The sequence below is a fragment of the Ostrinia furnacalis genome, unplaced genomic scaffold (genome assembly GCF_004193835.3).
Source record: "Ostrinia furnacalis isolate ACB-3 unplaced genomic scaffold, ASM419383v2 OfSCF0753, whole genome shotgun sequence".
Lineage (NCBI taxonomy): Eukaryota > Metazoa > Arthropoda > Insecta > Lepidoptera > Crambidae > Ostrinia > Ostrinia furnacalis.
In genome coordinates, this window is record NW_021130992.1 from 1 (window position 1) to 19,255 (window position 19,255).

General features: G+C 44.3%; 2 protein-coding genes across 2 annotated transcripts in view; one reads left to right on the top strand and one right to left on the bottom strand.

The window, feature by feature from the left end:
• Window positions 1-97: 97 nt before the first annotated feature.
• LOC114349944 (uncharacterized) overlaps window positions 98-19,255 on the top strand; it is a gene marked incomplete at its 5' end in the record, with an annotated part of 149,014 nt that continues 129,856 nt past the window's right edge. The window contains 6 exons of the mRNA XM_028300543.1: window positions 98-406; window positions 2,572-2,718; window positions 3,229-3,404; window positions 3,867-4,023; window positions 4,879-6,200; window positions 6,827-6,986. Coding sequence (XP_028156344.1) covers window positions 98-406; window positions 2,572-2,718; window positions 3,229-3,404; window positions 3,867-4,023; window positions 4,879-6,200; window positions 6,827-6,986 — 2,271 coding nt within the window. The remainder of the gene's footprint in view (window positions 407-2,571; window positions 2,719-3,228; window positions 3,405-3,866; window positions 4,024-4,878; window positions 6,201-6,826; window positions 6,987-19,255) is intronic.
• LOC114349945 (uncharacterized) lies at window positions 12,415-17,372 on the bottom strand. The gene has a single exon (XM_028300544.1). The coding sequence runs from the start codon at window positions 17,262-17,264 to the stop codon at window positions 16,371-16,373; it is 894 nt and encodes a 297-aa protein (XP_028156345.1). The 5' UTR covers window positions 17,265-17,372; the 3' UTR covers window positions 12,415-16,370.

The window sequence follows — 19,255 nt, forward strand, 5'->3', positions numbered from 1 at the left end:
TTTTCACTGTAACGTAACACGTATCTAATGTATCTTCAGCGTTCTTAGATCACAAGTTATCGATCACGGTCGGTGCACATTTGAATTCTGTTCACAGGACAAACTCCGCAACAAATGGTCAGTGGTGATGTCGGAGATAGAAACGAAGCGCAACCTCGCCATGAAGGCGGAGGACGACATCAAGGAGCTGGCGCGGCTGACGGAGCAGCTGCGCGCCGCCGCCGCCGCCGGACCGCCGGACGACAGCGAGGCGGCGGCGTTAGAGGCGGCGGCGGAGCGCGCGGCGGCACTAGCACGGGATTTGCGCGCGCAACGAGTGGCCTTCGACGAGCGCGCGCTGGCCGAGGCTCTCGCCAGCTGGAACAAGATCACCGAAGCGCAGGCCAGGGACAGCAACCAGAAACCGGTGAGTTTATCGAAAATGTCCGATGAAATGCGTCACCGCATGACTCGGTATAGGTCTAACTCTTAACTGTTTTCTATGTATAATAAGTATTTATTAAAAAAAAAAAGTATTTAAGTATGTTTATATCCGTTGTCTAGTACCCATAGTACAAGCTTTGCTTAGTTTGGGACTAGAAGCGCAGTGTGAAATGTCCAAGTATATTTATTATTTATTAACTCAGTCAGTGCTTGAAGTATGGGATGGGAGTGACACAGGAGGGGTGATATTTATGACGTTACAGAGCATACAAATCTGAAGCACAAGTCACGCTGACGTTTGACGTCCCAAATACCTTCCCGTGCCGCTCCCATACCTCAGGCACTGACTTAGTAAGGAGCTAGGCCTTGATGTACTTTTGAAATTATTGTCGATTTGATTTTTATGATCTGGATCTGATCTGAATTTGATCTGAATCTGATCTGAATCAGATCTGAATTTGATCTGAATCTGATCTGAATCTGTGGTGCGATTGTCTAAGGCAATCGTATTCATTTGACAGTTCATAACGTACGTTATGATGTGTCAAACGGCTAATTCTAATTGTGTAAGGAGTTCATAAAACGATAACGATATGTTAACGATTTGATCGTAATTTTATACGATGAGTGAATGATGAATATGATTTTGACAGAAAATTCGAATTGTCTAAGTTTCATGAGCCCATTGCTAATGTCAAATGATTGCGGTGACTCGTAACTCATGATAATCGTATAAATTCTCATAGGAGGTGTAATTCTATCCTCGTCCTCGTATGCAAATTGTTAAATTATTTCTTTGAAAGATAAAGTGTGGTAAGCGGTGAGTGCTTGGTGTTAATGGAAATAAGTTTTAGTGAGACACAAGAGTTCTTTTTCATCAACACTAAGTTTTGTACTATACTACTACGCAATTAATTACTTAAAATTAAGTCAATAAAGTAGTTAGGTAGGTACCTACTTAACACGTTTTAATCAGCCTTAACCCACAATACTGCCAAAGTGGTAGGGTAAAGTTATGTTGGGACATGTAAAAGTGCCCTGTGTGGGCTTATTTACAGGAATAAATGACTAATAAAATAAAGAAAACTGTTCAAATATACACATCTTTTTATTTAAATTCTTTACACAGACAGCTATAAGTACTTCTTTTGTGGTCAGCCTTCGTCTCTTTACAAACTAAGTTTTTATTTTAAATTTCGTAAAAGTTTTTCAAGTTTTTTGACACTTGACAGATAACACTTGTCATTCACAGAACATAGATTAAAATACTACTTCTCAAAACACTTATTTATGTATAATTTATTAAATGTGAGATTAAGTTCGCCTTAGGTTAAAATTTTGGCATTAAAGTATAAATAAATAAAAAGATTATAATCATTTCACGTCGTTTTTCGTAGTCCATTAACGCCACCTATTGTAGAGTAGTATTCAACTTAGCCTGCCTAGCCTTATAGTATGTATGCCACCTGGGGGCGGGTAGTGGAACTCGTATTTCATTCGTTCTATGCGTTTGGTTATATGATTTGCAGAGGTAAATTTTTAATTCGAATTCAATGTTTTTATGCATAAAAGTATGTTATTAAGGTGCAATCATAAAATTTTATTAAAAAAAACTGCATTTGAACATGGATTTCATTTGTTATTTGTTAAAAAATAATGAGTTTTAGCGAATGTTTTTCATTAATAAAACGCAAATCCATGAAACGATTATATACGACCGGTCACTTTTCGGTCTTCATGAAATGGACAAAATTACACAATTCGAATTTAGATATACGATCGATGATCAATTGTATTCATTGTCCATCCATGAACAACTTTACACAATCGCACCTCTGATCTGAATCTGATCTGAATCTGATCTGAATCTGATCTGAATCTGATCTGAATCTGATCTGAATCTCATCTGAATCTGATCTGAATTATACATGTATGTGGGATTGTGAGATTGTTATTGAAAATAATGGTTTTATTCATTCTTCATTTTATTCAAATCGTCTTACAAAATCGTACATCTTTTCACAGACAGCTAACGTCATCTCCCAAATCTGACATCTCACTATAAACTTAATTAAAAATAAAAACTAAACCAAACTCCTTATTCCCACATGATCTGAATCTGATCTGAATCTGATCTGAATTACCCAGGACGGCGTGGAGATCCGCGCGGCGGAGCTGGTGACGCGCGTGAACCGCGTGCGCGAGTGCGTGGCGGGCGCGCGCGCGCTGCTGCGGGCGCCGCCGCTGGGCGCGCGCGACTACGACGACTTCCCGCTGCAGGAGGACGCGCTGGCCGTGAGTCCTGCTGTAGCCGAGTTGTTACATCGACCACCACCACATACTAAACGTATACTTATACCTCCGCACAACGCTACTCGCTTCGACGAAAACTTCGGGGAAGTCAACTGAACTACGAAGCGTGTATTCACACATTCCTGCAACTTCGCGAGAAACTCTCTCTTGGAGACCACGCATAGGCAACATGGTATTCAAATGGCGGTTGCCATTGCGATTTGCACTCTCAATCATTATAAAAAAGTTGAAAAAAAATTTATTAAGGTCCAATGTCTTGACGCCGAGTTTTGTAGTAAGATCCTTCTTATTTAACTTAGCAACACTTTGAGCCTTTTGACTATTTAAATACGCCACGACAATTTTCGTAAGACGGACGAGGCGATGCGACGTTGCTCGAAGTGAATTGAAGTGCGTCCCACACTATCTCTTCGATTAACTTCGGCCAACTTTGCGAATAGCTTAACGGAGCTATACCAGTAAAGTGTTCTATACTATCCTCTTTCATTGCAGCGAGTCAAGGCAGCCCTGGCTGAAGCCACATCCAGCTGCGAGGAGTGCGAGAAAGAGTTTTCGTGGGTGCAGCGGCGCGCGCGGCCCGAGACCAAGGCCCGCGCCGCGCGTCTTCGGGACAAGATGAACGACGAGCTCAAACAGCTCAATGAGGCCTTCGAAGAACGCCGGGAAAAGTAACTAGCACTTACTTTCTTATTTTTACTTAGATATGACGTTCGCTATATTTGTTCTTTACAGCCAAATGACGTCCACTGCTGGACAAAGGTCTCCTCCCATGGATTTTCACAACGATTGGTCCTACGCCACTCTCGACCTTCACCAGATCGTCGGTCCACCTAGGGGCCTACGTCCCTCTATGTCTTCCGACCCGTAGTTGCCACTCGAGACCTTTTCTGTCCCTGCGTCTATCAGTTCTGCGAGCTATGTTCCCCGCCCATTGCCACTTGATCTTAGTAATTCTGCGGGCTATAATATGTCGGTCACTTTGGTTCTCCTGCTCTCCTCATTTCTGATTCAATCACGTAGGGAAACTACGAGCATAGCACGCTCCATCGCCCTTTGGGTGACTTTGAACCTTATCAATGTGAAGTAAGATCAATAATTGTAGCAGTTAGTAACGCCAAGGCAATTCGCAGATGGTCAAAGTGCCAAGGCGTGTGGGCTGGTCTATACGCGGCGCTAGAACAATGCGGCGAGTGGCTGGACGGCTGCGAGCGCGCGCTGGCCGCCGCCGCCGCGCCCAGCTTACCTTTCAAGGACCTCAAGCAGAAGGTGCGCGACCTCGACCAGCAGGTGAGACATATTTTATTATCTAAATAATAAATGGAGAAACTGACTGACTGACAGACCAACGCACAGCCTAAACGGCTAAACGTAGGCACTTGAAATTTGGAAGGAACGTAGCTAAGGCACCGTAGAAGTGCACTAAGAAAGGAATTCTCGAAATTCCCACGGGAACGGGAAATAGCGGGAATATCTTTTTGTATGAAAAATCTAAACTGTTTAAGTTAGACGCTTGAAATTTGGCATGCAGGTACCTTAGTAAACTTAAAGCTTAGTTACAATAGGATATTGCAAAATTCCCACGGGAACGGGAGATAGCGGGAAAAAACATTTGTATGAAAAAAGCTAAACCGCGTAAGATAGATGAAGGGGGTATAACGGGATCCACGCCTACGAAGTCACGGGCGGCCGCTAGTTTACCTCTAAAGCGAGGTTTAGACTAGCAATGAAACTCGCAGAAGTTGATTTTCTCAAGCTGTTTACCACTGTGTAAATAGCATTGACCAGCCAACTTCTGCAAGATTTACGTAGTGGTGATAGTTTGCGGAAGACAATTTCTGCAAATTTTATTGTTAGTCTAAACCTTGTCTAAGGCCGGGTACAGACTGGTGTAACACTGCGACCGTTACATGTAAAGTGCCTGCACATGTTAAAGAAAAATAAAAAATAAAAATAAAATAAAATGTTGCACAAGTCAGTGTGAGCACAAGTGTAATTTCAATATTATTTTTGTACACTGAGTAACTTCTAAATGTAACAGATAAATACTTTTTGTTCTATTGTAATGTGTATAAAACAAACCCCCGAGACCCAGTGTGGTTTCGTGTCTTGTGTACTGGTATGACGCGCTTGCATTGCCCGCAGATGACAGCACGACGCGTGCAAGTAGAAGCGGCGCGTGCAGGCGGGCGCGCGGTGGTGGGCGCGTGCGGCGTGCCGCTGGCGCGCGACGTGCAGGACCAGCTGGACGCGCTCAACGAGCGCTGGCACGCCGCGCACGCCGCGCTGCACCACCTCAACACCAGGTATGACGTCACGACGCGCGCAGGGGGCGCGTGCGGCGTGCCGCTGGCGCGCGACGTGCAGGACCAGCTGGACGCGCTCAACGAGCGCTGGCACGCCGCGCACGCCGCGCTGCACCACCTCAACACCAGGTATGACGTCACGACGCGCGCAGGGGGCGCGTGCGGCGTGCCGCTGGCGCGCGACGTGCAGGACCAGCTGGACGCGCTCAACGAGCGCTGGCACGCCGCGCACGCCGCGCTGCACCACCTCAACACCAGGTATGACGTCACGACGCGCGCAGGGGGCGCGTGCGGCGTGCCGCTGGCGCGCGACGTGCAGGACCAGCTGGACGCGCTCAACGAGCGCTGGCACGCCGCGCACGCCGCGCTGCACCACCTCAACACCAGGTATGACGTCACGACGCGCGCAGGGGGCGCGTGCGGCGTGCCGCTGGCGCGCGACGTGCAGGACCAGCTGGACGCGCTCAACGAGCGCTGGCACGCCGCGCACGCCGCGCTGCACCACCTCAACACCAGGTATGACGTCACGACGCGCGCAGGGGGCGCGTGCGGCGTGCCGCTGGCGCGCGACGTGCAGGACCAGCTGGACGCGCTCAACGAGCGCTGGCACGCCGCGCACGCCGCGCTGCACCACCTCAACACCAGGTATGACGTCACGACGCGCGCAGGGGGCGCGTGCGGCGTGCCGCTGGCGCGCGACGTGCAGGACCAGCTGGACGCGCTCAACGAGCGCTGGCACGCCGCGCACGCCGCGCTGCACCACCTCAACACCAGGTATGACGTCACGACGCGCGCAGGGGGCGCGTGCGGCGTGCCGCTGGCGCGCGACGTGCAGGACCAGCTGGACGCGCTCAACGAGCGCTGGCACGCCGCGCACGCCGCGCTGCACCACCTCAACACCAGGTATGACGTCACGACGCGCGCAGGGGGCGCGTGCGGCGTGCCGCTGGCGCGCGACGTGCAGGACCAGCTGGACGCGCTCAACGAGCGCTGGCACGCCGCGCACGCCGCGCTGCACCACCTCAACACCAGGTATGACGTCACGACGCGCGCAGGGGGCGCGTGCGGCGTGCCGCTGGCGCGCGACGTGCAGGACCAGCTGGACGCGCTCAACGAGCGCTGGCACGCCGCGCACGCCGCGCTGCACCACCTCAACACCAGGTACACTACTCACTTGTGGGAACTTCACGTCATAAATAAAATAAATAATATAAATAAATACGCAGTCATTACTGAAACATACAAATAGACTACCTGTAAAACTTGATAAGATTATTTACATAAAACGATTGTTATTGAACATCAACCATTTGCGAATAAGCTTCGAGTATTCTTGCATGTAATCACCCGCAGCGTTTTTTGTGCAGTCCCACAGTGCACCCACTGAGGAGGTGTATATGATGGAGGTTCTTGAAATTCGCTTGTGAATTGTCCATGTGTCTTATCCTATCGCGTGTAAAGGGCGATTCGAGACTAGTACTTAACTTTAGCCAATGAATAAACATCAGTTCGCGAATGAGACCGAGATAGACGGTATAATACCTAAAGACGGCGATTCACGTTGCGACCGCGACAAGAGACCAAGACAAGAAACCGTGTCTGTTACTTGACTTGAAGATCTATCTCTATCTCGCTTGCGAACTAACGCTTAAACGTTGCCTAAAGTCAAGTAGCCGCCGCGGTCTCCTGTCTCTGTTGCGACGCGAACCGCCACCTTTAGTCAAGTAACAGTTGCGGTCTCCTATCTCGGCCTCTTGTCTCCATCTCTAACGTCATGTTCTCTGCAGGATCAGTGCTACCGAAGCGACGGCGGTGATGCGTGAGGGCGGCAGCGCGTGGGCGGGCGGCGCGCGCGCACAGCTGCAGCTGGTGCGGGACCTGCTGCTGCACACCAGCCCCAACCCCTCCGACCACACCAGCCTCGCCATCCGCCTCAGCCTCGTCAAGGTGAGCGCGCGCACAGCTGCAGCTGGTGCGGGACCTGCTGCTGCACACCAGCCCCAACCCCTCCGACCACACCAGCCTCGCCATCCGCCTCAGCCTCGTCAAGGTGAGCGCGCGCACAGCTGCAGCTGGTGCGGGACCTGCTGCTGCACACCAGCCCCAACCCCTCCGACCACACCAGCCTCGCCATCCGCCTCAGCCTCGTCAAGGTGAGCGCGCGCACAGCTGCAGCTGGTGCGGGACCTGCTGCTGCACACCAGCCCCAACCCCTCCGACCACACCAGCCTCGCCATCCGCCTCAGCCTCGTCAAGGTGAGCGCGCGCACAGCTGCAGCTGGTGCGGGACCTGCTGCTGCACACCAGCCCCAACCCCTCCGACCACACCAGCCTCGCCATCCGCCTCAGCCTCGTCAAGGTGAGCGCGCGCACAGCTGCAGCTGGTGCGGGACCTGCTGCTGCACACCAGCCCCAACCCCTCCGACCACACCAGCCTCGCCATCCGCCTCAGCCTCGTCAAGGTGAGCGCGCGCACAGCTGCAGCTGGTGCGGGACCTGCTGCTGCACACCAGCCCCAACCCCTCCGACCACACCAGCCTCGCCATCCGCCTCAGCCTCGTCAAGGTGAGCGCGCGCACAGCTGCAGCTGGTGCGGGACCTGCTGCTGCACACCAGCCCCAACCCCTCCGACCACACCAGCCTCGCCATCCGCCTCAGCCTCGTCAAGGTGAGCGCGCGCACAGCTGCAGCTGGTGCGGGACCTGCTGCTGCACACCAGCCCCAACCCCTCCGACCACACCAGCCTCGCCATCCGCCTCAGCCTCGTCAAGGTGAGCTCACCTTGGCAAGCTTGCCATGCACTTCTGATGCTTAAAGGTCGGACCGCATTTGAAAGGCTAAGAACTCATGGCGCGATTTTCACCCGCGCCCGCGGCGGTTGCGGGCCCGCAGCTTCTGTAGAATGCAGATACTTATGTAAAAACTAATGCACAACTCACGACGCGGTTTTTGCTCGCGCGAAAACCGCCCGATCGGCGGGCGACCATTTTGTACCAGTGACTTAGCACGCGTGACTTAGCGCGTGAGTTCGTAGAATAACCGCGCAAATAACCGCTCCCGTGAGTTTTGAAATAAAACCGCAATTGCACAACCACCGCGGGCGCAGGCGAAAATCGCTCCGTGCCGTGAGTTCTTACCCTAAAGCGTCAACGTAATCTTTCAGTCATTTTGTATGGAGTATGTCACATTATGGCGGCGCTGCAATGCTTACGAGAAAATATTTTGACACGCAGTACAGACCATAACTCGATCAGTATCAGAGATATGGGAGCGGGCAACGTCAAACGTCAGCGACGGTCGAATTTCAGATCTCCTTTAGATTTGTATGCTCTGTGACGTCATATGTCAACGTCACCCCTCTCGTGCCGCTTCCATACCTCAGCCGCTGACTCATTTAAGCGATATACCTATAATTATTGTTGTTGTTATTAGTATAACTGTTATTACAAAATAGCATCTATTATAACAACGTAAGATGCCAGAGTGTAAGATAATGTGCTGTCGTCACATGAATCTGTTTCCCAAAACAAATACTCTGGGTACGGTGGTGTTTTCTGTTCGATTTAGACCGGGCTTTCATGGCCGAACACTATCATGTGATGTTGCCACAGCAGTAATTTAAATGTAAGGTTTAGGCTATTTACATATTATAAACACAAATTATATGAAATATATGAACTCTTAATAATTTGTTCCCCTGTCCTAGGGAGTCTGTACTTGTGCTCACGTTCCCTCCGACGAAGCACAAAAGTCAATTATTACCCAAAATCGTCCAAATTCCTCTTATGGAAGAATTTAATTTTGTTAAAAAAGGAATGCGGAGATATGCCACGAAAAAGGACTGGCGGCGTAATAGAAAACAAAACAGAGCGCGGTGTCACTTGCGAAGCGCCTGGCGCCGAGCCAACCTCTCGTGTTATTCGATTTAAAATCCTATCACTTGTAGTGTGCGGTTGAATTTACGGTGCATTGTATAACGAACGCCCGTTGCAGCTATCCGCATGAACCACGTGGATCCATTCCAAATTGTGGATCAGAAATCACTCTTCCGCTAAAAGTATTAGGGTTTACATTTATATCGTGCGTTCGGTAATCTGTCGCAGCTGTGCGTTTGTGCAGCGGGACCTACTGTGAAAAACGGTTTTGATTATCCGATCTATTTGTCTCTCACACTCTCGCTGATGTCATTAGAGTAACAGAGCTGGACAGAGTCGAATATTCCGAATCGGTGTGTAGAGTAGGGTGCGAGGGTTGACGCAGCGTAATTGCAGTTTCTCCGTTTGACAGAGAGGCGCTTTGTGCCCGCTTCCGAGTCATTTGCCGGGCCGCCGGCCGGGCTAACCGTTAACTACACATTTCACCTCTGATTTGTCGTCGCGCTTTTTGGAATGATTATGACATGCAATAAAAATATTGGATTTGAAAGATTGGATGGGAAATTCCCGTTATTCAAGTTAATGTCTTTTTAGCTATCATTTGTATTCAAGTTTTTATAACTTTTGATTTACCATTTTCAGTTTTAATTATTTGGGTGACGATTAGACGGTGATATTGAAAAAAAAAATTTCGTTCTCGCCTATCATCTTTGTCGAATAATTCTAACTAAAGGTATATCGAAAAGCTTGAAAAGCAATGGATAAAGTCCGTCGAGTTTTTCATGTTTTGATTTAATCAAAAGCTCCCCAAGTAATCCGCGGCGCTTTGTATAAAACACACTGGACACGGCCCGGGCTCGGCGAGGAAATGCTTTCACAAGAGAAGGGTGCATGGTACAAAACAAACAAAATAACAGTCAGTGTATTCATATTGTGGGTGACTTTGCTTGATTTGTATAAGCCATTTTTTGTTATTTTCTCTCATTTGATAACAGTTTATGTTTTACCAAATAATGATCCATTTCCGATATTCATTTTTCGTGTCCACTCAAAAACCTTCAGTCTGTGTTATCTTGCTGTTTTCGCCTTTAAGATTAAAGTGGACAGGTATGTTTATTGTAAAATCTTTATTTCCATAAAATTTTTCGTGTAGTTGTGTAAATTCTGCATTTATTTTTCAATATGTGATTTGCTGCGTGCGAGTCGCGGGCGCAATTAGCATGATCGCGGATTACGGGCGCAGTGCTGGTGAATGAACGGGCGTGTCTGTCGCCGGTGCCAATGTAGTCGGTGTTTTTACTTTTAATTCAAACAAAAACACTTGTCGATAAGCACAAACCGGCTGTATTGAAAAATTCTTCCTGTAATAATTACTTGAATTAATAGCCAGTGGTATTGTTGTTGTACTACAATATGTCCTAATTTTTTAAGAGTTAGATTTTTTTTAGACAGGAGGCAAACTATTTGTCTAGTTTGGGTTTTGGGTAATGGAGTAACTATTGTTTACGTTATTATTATTTATAACTAGCTGACCCGGCGAACTTTGTTCCGCCTTAATGGCAATAAATAACGGGATAAAAAGTATCCTATGTCCTTCTCCTGGCTCTAAACTACCTCCCTGACAATTTTCAGCTAAATCGGTTCAGCCGTTCTTGAGTTATAAGTGGAGTAACTAACACGACTTTATTTTATAATATAGATAGATTGGTCTAGATTTTAATGGATTTCTTGAGTTTATTATCTTTTAGTGAATTCATTTCAGTTCGAAGTTAGATTGGCTGCGTTTAAAGAGTACCTACCAGTTCGAACTTGAACAAAGGTTGAAACAGCTTACTGTCAGTCGATGCCTTCCTTCCGCTTATTCAAAGCGCTTTTATTTGGCCGTCTCGCTCCCGGTGACGGCGGGAAATTACGCCACTTCCGACGGCGCTGCCCACCGCCTGGCCCAAACGTGGGCGATAATAGCCCCAGGCAGTTTCAGTGATGGACAGATAACCATGTTGTGCACTTATCTTTTATGTCTTTTTCGAGCTTAAAACGAAGCTCCGAAACTATATTATCTTTTTTCCGTCTTTTTATTTGCCTAAATGAAGTTTAAGTTTTTTGGCAACAACACAAGACCGTATCGGTAGTGCAAATTGAAAGTGCTGTTTTGTTTCGCTAAGCGCAGCTGTGCACGCCGTGATGTAGGCCCGAGTTCGTGGTTTAGTGATTGGTTTGCACACTTAGAAATGCGAAATGGCTCTGGTACTAAAGGCAGCTTCTAAATTTTAATACTGGTGGGACAAAGTCGTTAAGAATTCAATATTAAGAAAAATAGATGGGTAAACTCAAGACAATATAAGAAAATACACGAATCATTCCTTGATGATTCCTTGATGTCTATTTGTTTTTCTTAAAATCCGATAGCTAAAGCTAAAGTGACTTCATCCGTCTATGTTGACATTGATCTGCATCCATCTGTCGGGGAGGGTCGCGCTGACAGTATCAACCCCGCCGTCGCCGGGCCCGCGGCTATTACCGGGCGAGCTTCACGCAAATACGCCATAATCTGAGCGCCCACCCTGATAACTCGTCATGTCCTATAACTACACGTTATATTAACATTCATAGCAGACATCTCTTTCACTCACTCGTGAATTAACACTAGCGGAAGAGAAAGACAAAGCCGATATTGTGTTTCCGAGTGGACCCCTTTAATACAGGTTCGTGCGCTCGCTTAATCGATGTATGGGCTATTAGTCTGCAATTCAATTGCAATTTGGTGATGATTTGCGTTTAGTTTGCTACGAACGGTGTTATTTGATTTTCATTCAAATGTTGGATTATTAACGTAGAAATGATTTTAGAGTTCCAATAAGTAGTTGAATACACTGATAAAATGTTTATTTGGCGTTGCATTTTTAGATCAGAACTAATGCAACGCCGTGGTACTGTATTTTATCTTGATTTTTTACATTTTCTCAATTCTTTAGCGTCTCTACTCTAACACCCAGATATATTTTCTTGGCTCTCACACATTATGTCGTCACCTCGCGGAGGGTGCGTGTGATTAGACACGAAGTCACCGCGGCAGGAGTGCCGGGGCCTCGTTACTGTGAGAGCGCGACGATTCCTCAACTTCAACACGTGTGGCAATCTTGACAACTTCTGCTTGTCGGTGTGAAAAAAAGAACAAGACATTTATTTGGTGCTAAATGACCAAACTAAAAATTAGGACCAAAATATTCTTCGCTCACAACATTTTTCAGCTAAGTTCATGTGCATCTCGTTTTTAGTTCGCTTTTCAGTACTTTTAGATTTCATTTTTGATCTACTTATTGACTGAAGTAGTAGATTACCTAAAAATTTGTCCTCTTATTTTTGTAGTGTTAGGTTTAGGGTGTAGAAGACGGCAGTAGAAATTAAGTGAAACACATGTTTGATGTACGGTGTCTCTATATTGAATGTTTTAAAATTCACATGATTACAATGTTCGTAGTTTGCTAAAACCCTAAGTCAGCAGAACGATACGTGCGCGTGACCGGTTTACGGGAATTGGATGCTATTTGTAAAGTAAGCAATTTACATACTTCACCTCCCCCGAAAAGTAAAGGGTAGGTGCCTCCCCTTTGCAAGAAAAAAAAAGTTTGGCCACGTATCATTGAGCTTTACATACATAAGTAGTCTATTAATAAGTAAGTACAATAACTATTTATTAAAATTATACATGACAATGTTATAATCACAATACATAACACATAACACATCATAATAATAAAACAAACTTTTTTTTTAGTTATTAAACAACTTAGTATTATTCTTATGAATAACAATTTCCTTATTATCTTTAAGTATTTTTACATTTGGCGAAATGTCTTGTATTACTTTATAAGGACCTTTATAAACACAATCTAATTTATTGCCTACTTGATTTTTTACTAATAATAAGTCTCCTGGTTTATATTTAAAATTACAACTGTTTTGATCATATTTAACTTTTCTAATATCTTTACAATGTAACAAATTTTGCCTAGCATCTTGTTGAGCTTTTTGTAAACGATATTTAAGTTCCTTGGGATAGTCATCAAAATTGTATAATGGATCTACATGCTCTGATAAGTTACTTGGTAAATTACAAACTTTGCCAAAAACAAGTTCATATGGAGTATATTTTGTTTGTGAATGTACACTAGTGTTAAAAGAAAAACACCAAAATGGAATCCAATCACTCCAATCAGACTTATTATTTTCGCATTGAATTCTGAGATACGCACCGAGATGCTTGTGTGTGTTTTCTAAACCACCTATAGTCTCATGATGATACGGGGTTGAATGGATTTTTTCTATATTTAGTAATTTGCAAACTTCAGACATAACGGAAGATGTAAACTCAGTTCCCTTATCACTAATAAACTGTTTCGGTACTCCATAGCGTAATATAAAGTTGTTTACAAAACTCCTAGCTACTGTTTCACTATCTTTCCTTGGCAGAGGATAAGCCTCAACGAATTTGCTTAAATCGCATTGAATAGTTAAAATATATTTGTTATTATAATTATCTATATCTAGTGGGCCCATTATATCTAAACTAACACGTTCGAACGCTGAGTTAGCAGTTGACGTTATCGTCAAAGGCTCTTTAAAATGTCTATTCGAAGACTTTTGTATTTGACAACTTTTACATCGCTTTACATACTTCATGACGTCATTGGACATTCCTGGCCAGAAGTAATATTTTTTGATATTATTTATCATCCTATTTATTCCTGCATGTCCACTTGTGGGCAAGAGGTGAAAGTCATTTAAAATCGTAATAATTTCATCTTTATCATTTATTCTTTTTAAGTCTTTGATAATTAAAAATCTTGGTGACGTTATTTTACATTTATTTATGCTGCGCAGCAAATATGTAATGTATTTACAATTACTCTTATTTTTAGTTATGAGCAATTCTTTAATATTTAATTTTAAGCACATTTTTTCTAAATCTCTCGCTAACTCCTCTGGGGATGATAACGATCGAGAATAAAGAAATATCGCGGATTGCGATGGGACGTACGTGCAATATTTTGTTTTTAATATTTGTAAGTTATTTGCAAATTTTTGACTGTCGGAAAAACGCAACTCGACTACATCGTTTGGTTTTTTAAGTACTTCCACAGCCGCAGGTTGATCAGGCCCGCAAGCTGGAGGAAGGTTGTCAGTCTGTTGGTCTCCTACTTGAGTCATTTTACGTTTGCTTTGAGCTCTAGTCAAAACCGATACTACTTGTTCGTGCATATCTTTTAAGTCTTGTGAGGTCACCTGAAGTCGACTTAACGCATCTGCAGCTGCATTATTTCGACCAGGGACGTACTCAACAACAAAGTCGTATTCCTCTAAATATAAACGGAATTTAGTTAAACGACTGGATGGGTCTTTCAATCCGAATAAATAAACGAGAGGTCTATGGTCAGAAAAGATTTTAAACTTTCGGCCGTATAAGTAAGGACGAAAATGACGAACAGCCCAAACTATGGCTAATAGCTCTAATTCTATCACTGGATATCTAGTCTCGGCTGGCTTTAAGCTTCGACTAGCATATGCGATTACTTTTCCATTTCCATTTGATAATACTGCTCCAAGACCTAATTTGGATGCATCCGTCTGTAATTTGAAGATATTATTTTCCGAAAAATCTGGATAGTCTAATACGGGAGGGTTCATAAGTGCGGATTTTAATTTATTAAATGAAATTTCGCAATAATTTGTCCATTCAAAACTTATACCTTTTTTACACAATCGGTTAAGTGGATACACGATATCAGCGAAACCTGATATGAATCGTCGGTAGTAGTTGGCAAATGCAACAAAGCGTTTTACTTCGTCAGCGCAACTTGGCCGTGGGTAAGTCTGTATGGTGTCAATTTTGCCTGGGTCTGGGAAAATACCTTCCTGAGTTATCTTGTGTCCCAGGTATACTATTTCTTTTCGCAGAAATTCACATTTGATGGGATTTAATTTTAAATTTACTTTTCTGAATCGATTTAGAACATCAATGAGATTTTTGTTGTGGTTTTCGATACAATTTCCTATTACAACGCAATCATCGAGATAAATGAAACATTTTTGGTAATTAAGACCGGCCATAGCTATCGTCATTAGTCTAGAAAAAACACTTGCGCTTGTTTTAAGTCCCATTGGACAGCGCTTCATTTGGTACTGTTTTCCAGCTGTGAATGTGGTATATTTTCGAGATTCACTATCGAGAGAAAGTTGGTACATTTTATTTAAACTAAATGAGGTATATTTACGTGAGTTTGGACTTAAAGATAACTGATAATATGACTGTGAAAGGTCTAATTTTGAAAAGTATATACTTCCTGATAAAGAATCTAAGATTTCGGTAATATTGGGCAACGGGAATTTATCATCTTGTATTCTGTTATTTAACTGTCTGTAGTCAACTACTAACCTCCATTTCTTTTGATTTGATTTGTCTGCCTTTTTTGGTACTAATAAAACTGGACTAGACCATTCCGAAACTGTCTCCTCTATAATGTCATTGTCGAGCATTTCCTGTACTTGCCTATCTATCTCGCTTTTTAAAGCTTGAGGGACCCTATAAGGTTTCATATAGACAGGGGTCACATTATCTTTTAAAACGATGTTGTGCTCCATCAAATTAGTTACTGATAAAGAATCGCCTGGTAAGTGAAATACGTCGGCGTATTTGGCACAAATTTGTTCGATACTGAGTCTTTCCTCTTTATTTAAGTAATTCAGATCGAGTAAATCAAATAAAGTTTTAACTCGCTCTACAGAATTATGACTTTTTCCGAGATGTGCTACTTCAAAACTATTAATAGATTGTATATTAATATTCGAAAAATCAACCTCAATATCCTCATTAGTTGTATTTAAAATTCGTAATGGGATACTATTATTTGAGGGCTTTGAAATCATTCCGGCTATAAAAACTCCTTTCTTTATTTCTTCCGCTAAAACTACACTGTCCTCAGTTAAAATGCAAGGAATGTGTTTTATCACTTCACAACGCGCGGGTATCGTATGTACATACCTGTCGCGATTTCTACCTATGCTTATACAAACTAAAGATCCTTGATTGGATAACCTTAGTGTATTTGTTCCATAATCGATAATGGCATTATAACGCCTAAAAAAATTTTCACCTAAAATACCGTCTGCAAGACAAGATAAATTCTTAAAAACATAAAACTTTTCTTTTAAACTAACGCCCTTACATGATAAATCTAAGTATATGTAACCTTCAGAAATTAACCTACCGCTAACACCTTTGATAGTTAATTTATCGTAATTCAATGCATTCATATACTGTGGGTGACGTAGTAGCCACTCATATTTCATGACACAAATACTTGCACCGCTATCTACTAATAAGCTTATATTTTCATGCGTACCTAACTCTAATTGAACCGTACTATCTATGTTATAGTTTAAAATGAAATGTTCGCTAATTGAAGGGGCGAAAAAACTCACTATTCGGTGCAGATTGAGTGCGTTGTTCGCTCTCATTTTGTTCAGGCTGCACCTGGGCAACGCGGGCTTCGTTCACGTTTGACCGGGGTGAGGCATACTGCCCACGCGGGGTACCTCGTTGGTACCTTCCGCGACCATTTCCCCGTGTCGAACGACCTCTATAAAAAGTCCTATTATTCTGGTTATAATAACCGTTTTGTGTATTATGGTTATTATTATTGCCCGAATTATACCTATTCGTGGTATTACCGCGTCTACCACCGAATCTGGCATTTCTATTCCCACGATACGATTTATTGAAGTTCATGACTTGCTCTTGACCGACAGATAAACTACTTTCGTCGAGGGCGGTTTGGATTGCCTCTGGAAGAGAATGGAACTGTCGTGAGGCGATGATGGTACTTAAACGTGAATCGGACAGTCCATCTGCAAAACGTTTAATTGCGATTTTTTCGTTTAAAGGACGAAGGACGTCGAATTTTTTGTCGTCTCCGTCAGCCTGTGCTATCGTTAGGTTAACGAATAACTGTTCTAATTCGGACCCAAACTTGTCAATCGACCTGCGACCTTGGCTAGCGCAATGAAGTTGCGATTGAATTGCGATCGCAGATTTTTTCTGTAGTAAATGCATACGCATATCTTTAATCAAATCATGAATAGATGTGTAACTTGATTTTAGTCGTAACTTAGCACTACTAGAAAGCCTAGTTTTCAAAACAAAATCTATCAATTGTTTCCTGCCTTCGTCGTTAAGCATGCCACTATAAAGTTGGATGCTATCTATCAATTGCAAAGTAATATTTTCCTGAGTAGTCATTATAGGTAACAGCGCTAAGGCCGTTTTCAAGTCAAAATTGTCGGAACCCATGGTTTCCAAGCTATCCTCGAACTCTAAGTCTTCGGAAACACAACACAAACTTAAAATGTTTTTATAAATATTATGTATATCGTCTATGCACTTATTAATTGCTTGCAAGTTACTTGTACTAAGGGCGTAGTTAAAAGGATGCAGTGCAGGACGTAGTGTGGGCGTCGCTCATGTTCGGCGCGGCGAGGCCGGGGCTGGGCACGGCGCGCGGCGGCAGCAGGAACTGGTCATCTGCTTGATGTGGGCCGGGATATCCCTGGACTCCTCTTGAAGTGGGCCGGGCATTCCCTGGACACCTCTTGAATGTGGGCCGGGCTTTCCCTGGACTCCACTCTTCTTTCTTCTTAGGTACTTAGTTGCGTGACGCGAGGTTTTCAATGGAGATGGCGTTTAATTCTTTCCTCAAAGTCTTCACGGCGCTCTTGCGGCACTTTTTGAAGATGTAGACGGCGATTGCGGCGATAATTAGGACGAGAGCCACGATGAGGAGGGTTTGAGTGACGTGGTCGCTTTGTCCTTGATTCAATTTCGTGTCGGCCGAAGCTGCTCCGTTGGCGTTTTGTGCGACGACGACTTCTTCTTTTGAGTATGATTTTCCCATGTTGTTGTTGATGTTGATTCTTGATAATTATTCGGCTTAATTCTTCATTTAAAATTTAGTTTCTGTTTTTCTTTTCTTCTCCAGCAAATGTAAAGTTGGCCAGGTGTGGCGGGGTCGCCATGTAGTGTTAGGTTTAGGGTGTAGAAGACGGCAGTAGAAATTAAGTGAAACACATGTTTGATGTACGGTGTCTCTATATTGAATGTTTTAAAATTCACATGATTACAATGTTCGTAGTTTGCTAAAACCCTAAGTCAGCAGAACGATACGTGCGCGTGACCGGTTTACGGGAATTGGATGCTATTTGTAAAGTAAGCAATTTACATACTTCATTTTGATTTTGTGTTAACTGACTGATAATAATCTGTCATACACAATCTATCATCTTCTGGATCGTGTTATTTGGTGTTCACCTTGTTAACTGTATCGTGGAGTTGATTCCCTGTTGTTGTCTCTCCCTCGGGCACGCCACAGACACAGCCCTTCAGTTGATGTATGATGATGCGCCGTCCGCCGGGAGCGCGCTAACGACGTCACCGTGCTTCGCTCTGTTGTTGCTTGTTGCGATACTCACGAATGTTACGCACGCCCGCTGGGACGGGCGATGCCGTGCTGTGGGCGGTTGGGCAGAACCTCTGTTATCTGTCCTAATTACGTGATCCAATACCGAGGCCAGACGCTAGTACTAGTAGTCAGTTGCCGACGCCAAGACTTCAACAAGTGACAGCTGCTTCAGTCCTTAAAACTACCAGTCTAGTATTCAGTTTTTAACTTGGAACTCTTCCTGTTCTTTTGATTACTTTCGTTGCGGGTCCAATGACAATTTAACTTTCCCCGGGACAAACTTGACCTTCACTGGTTGGGTTTTTATTGACGGTCAAGCTGCAGATCCTGGCTTTACAGGAGTTGCAGCGGTGGGAACAAGAGTTGGGAAAAGTCCCGTATTCTCGTATTCAGTCTGTTATTTCAATGCAATTCTGTCTACAAACCAAAAGTGATGGAATCCCGAAGGAAGGCCGCAATGAAATATTAAGGCAATGTATATTGCCGCTTTCGTGCATGAATAACTAATGCCAGTGACGTCATATGACGTGCGACATGACGTGATTGTCCGCGGTACCCGCGGGACGCCAGTGATGAATGTCGGTGCAGCGCGGGGATTCCCGCAATCATGCACTAGGCGTGTCCTTGTACATGCTTTGATTTAACGTGTTATGTTAATAACTCCAGATAATAAACTTTCTTAACATACGTACAATGAATCTGCTAAATCTCCAGACAGTTATATTAGACCTGAGCCTTTCTGCCAACGCGTATAAATGAGTTTTCTCATTTGGGATTCTTAATTAAGACGCGCTCGCGCTCGAGTATATTTCACCGTCAGGAAGCG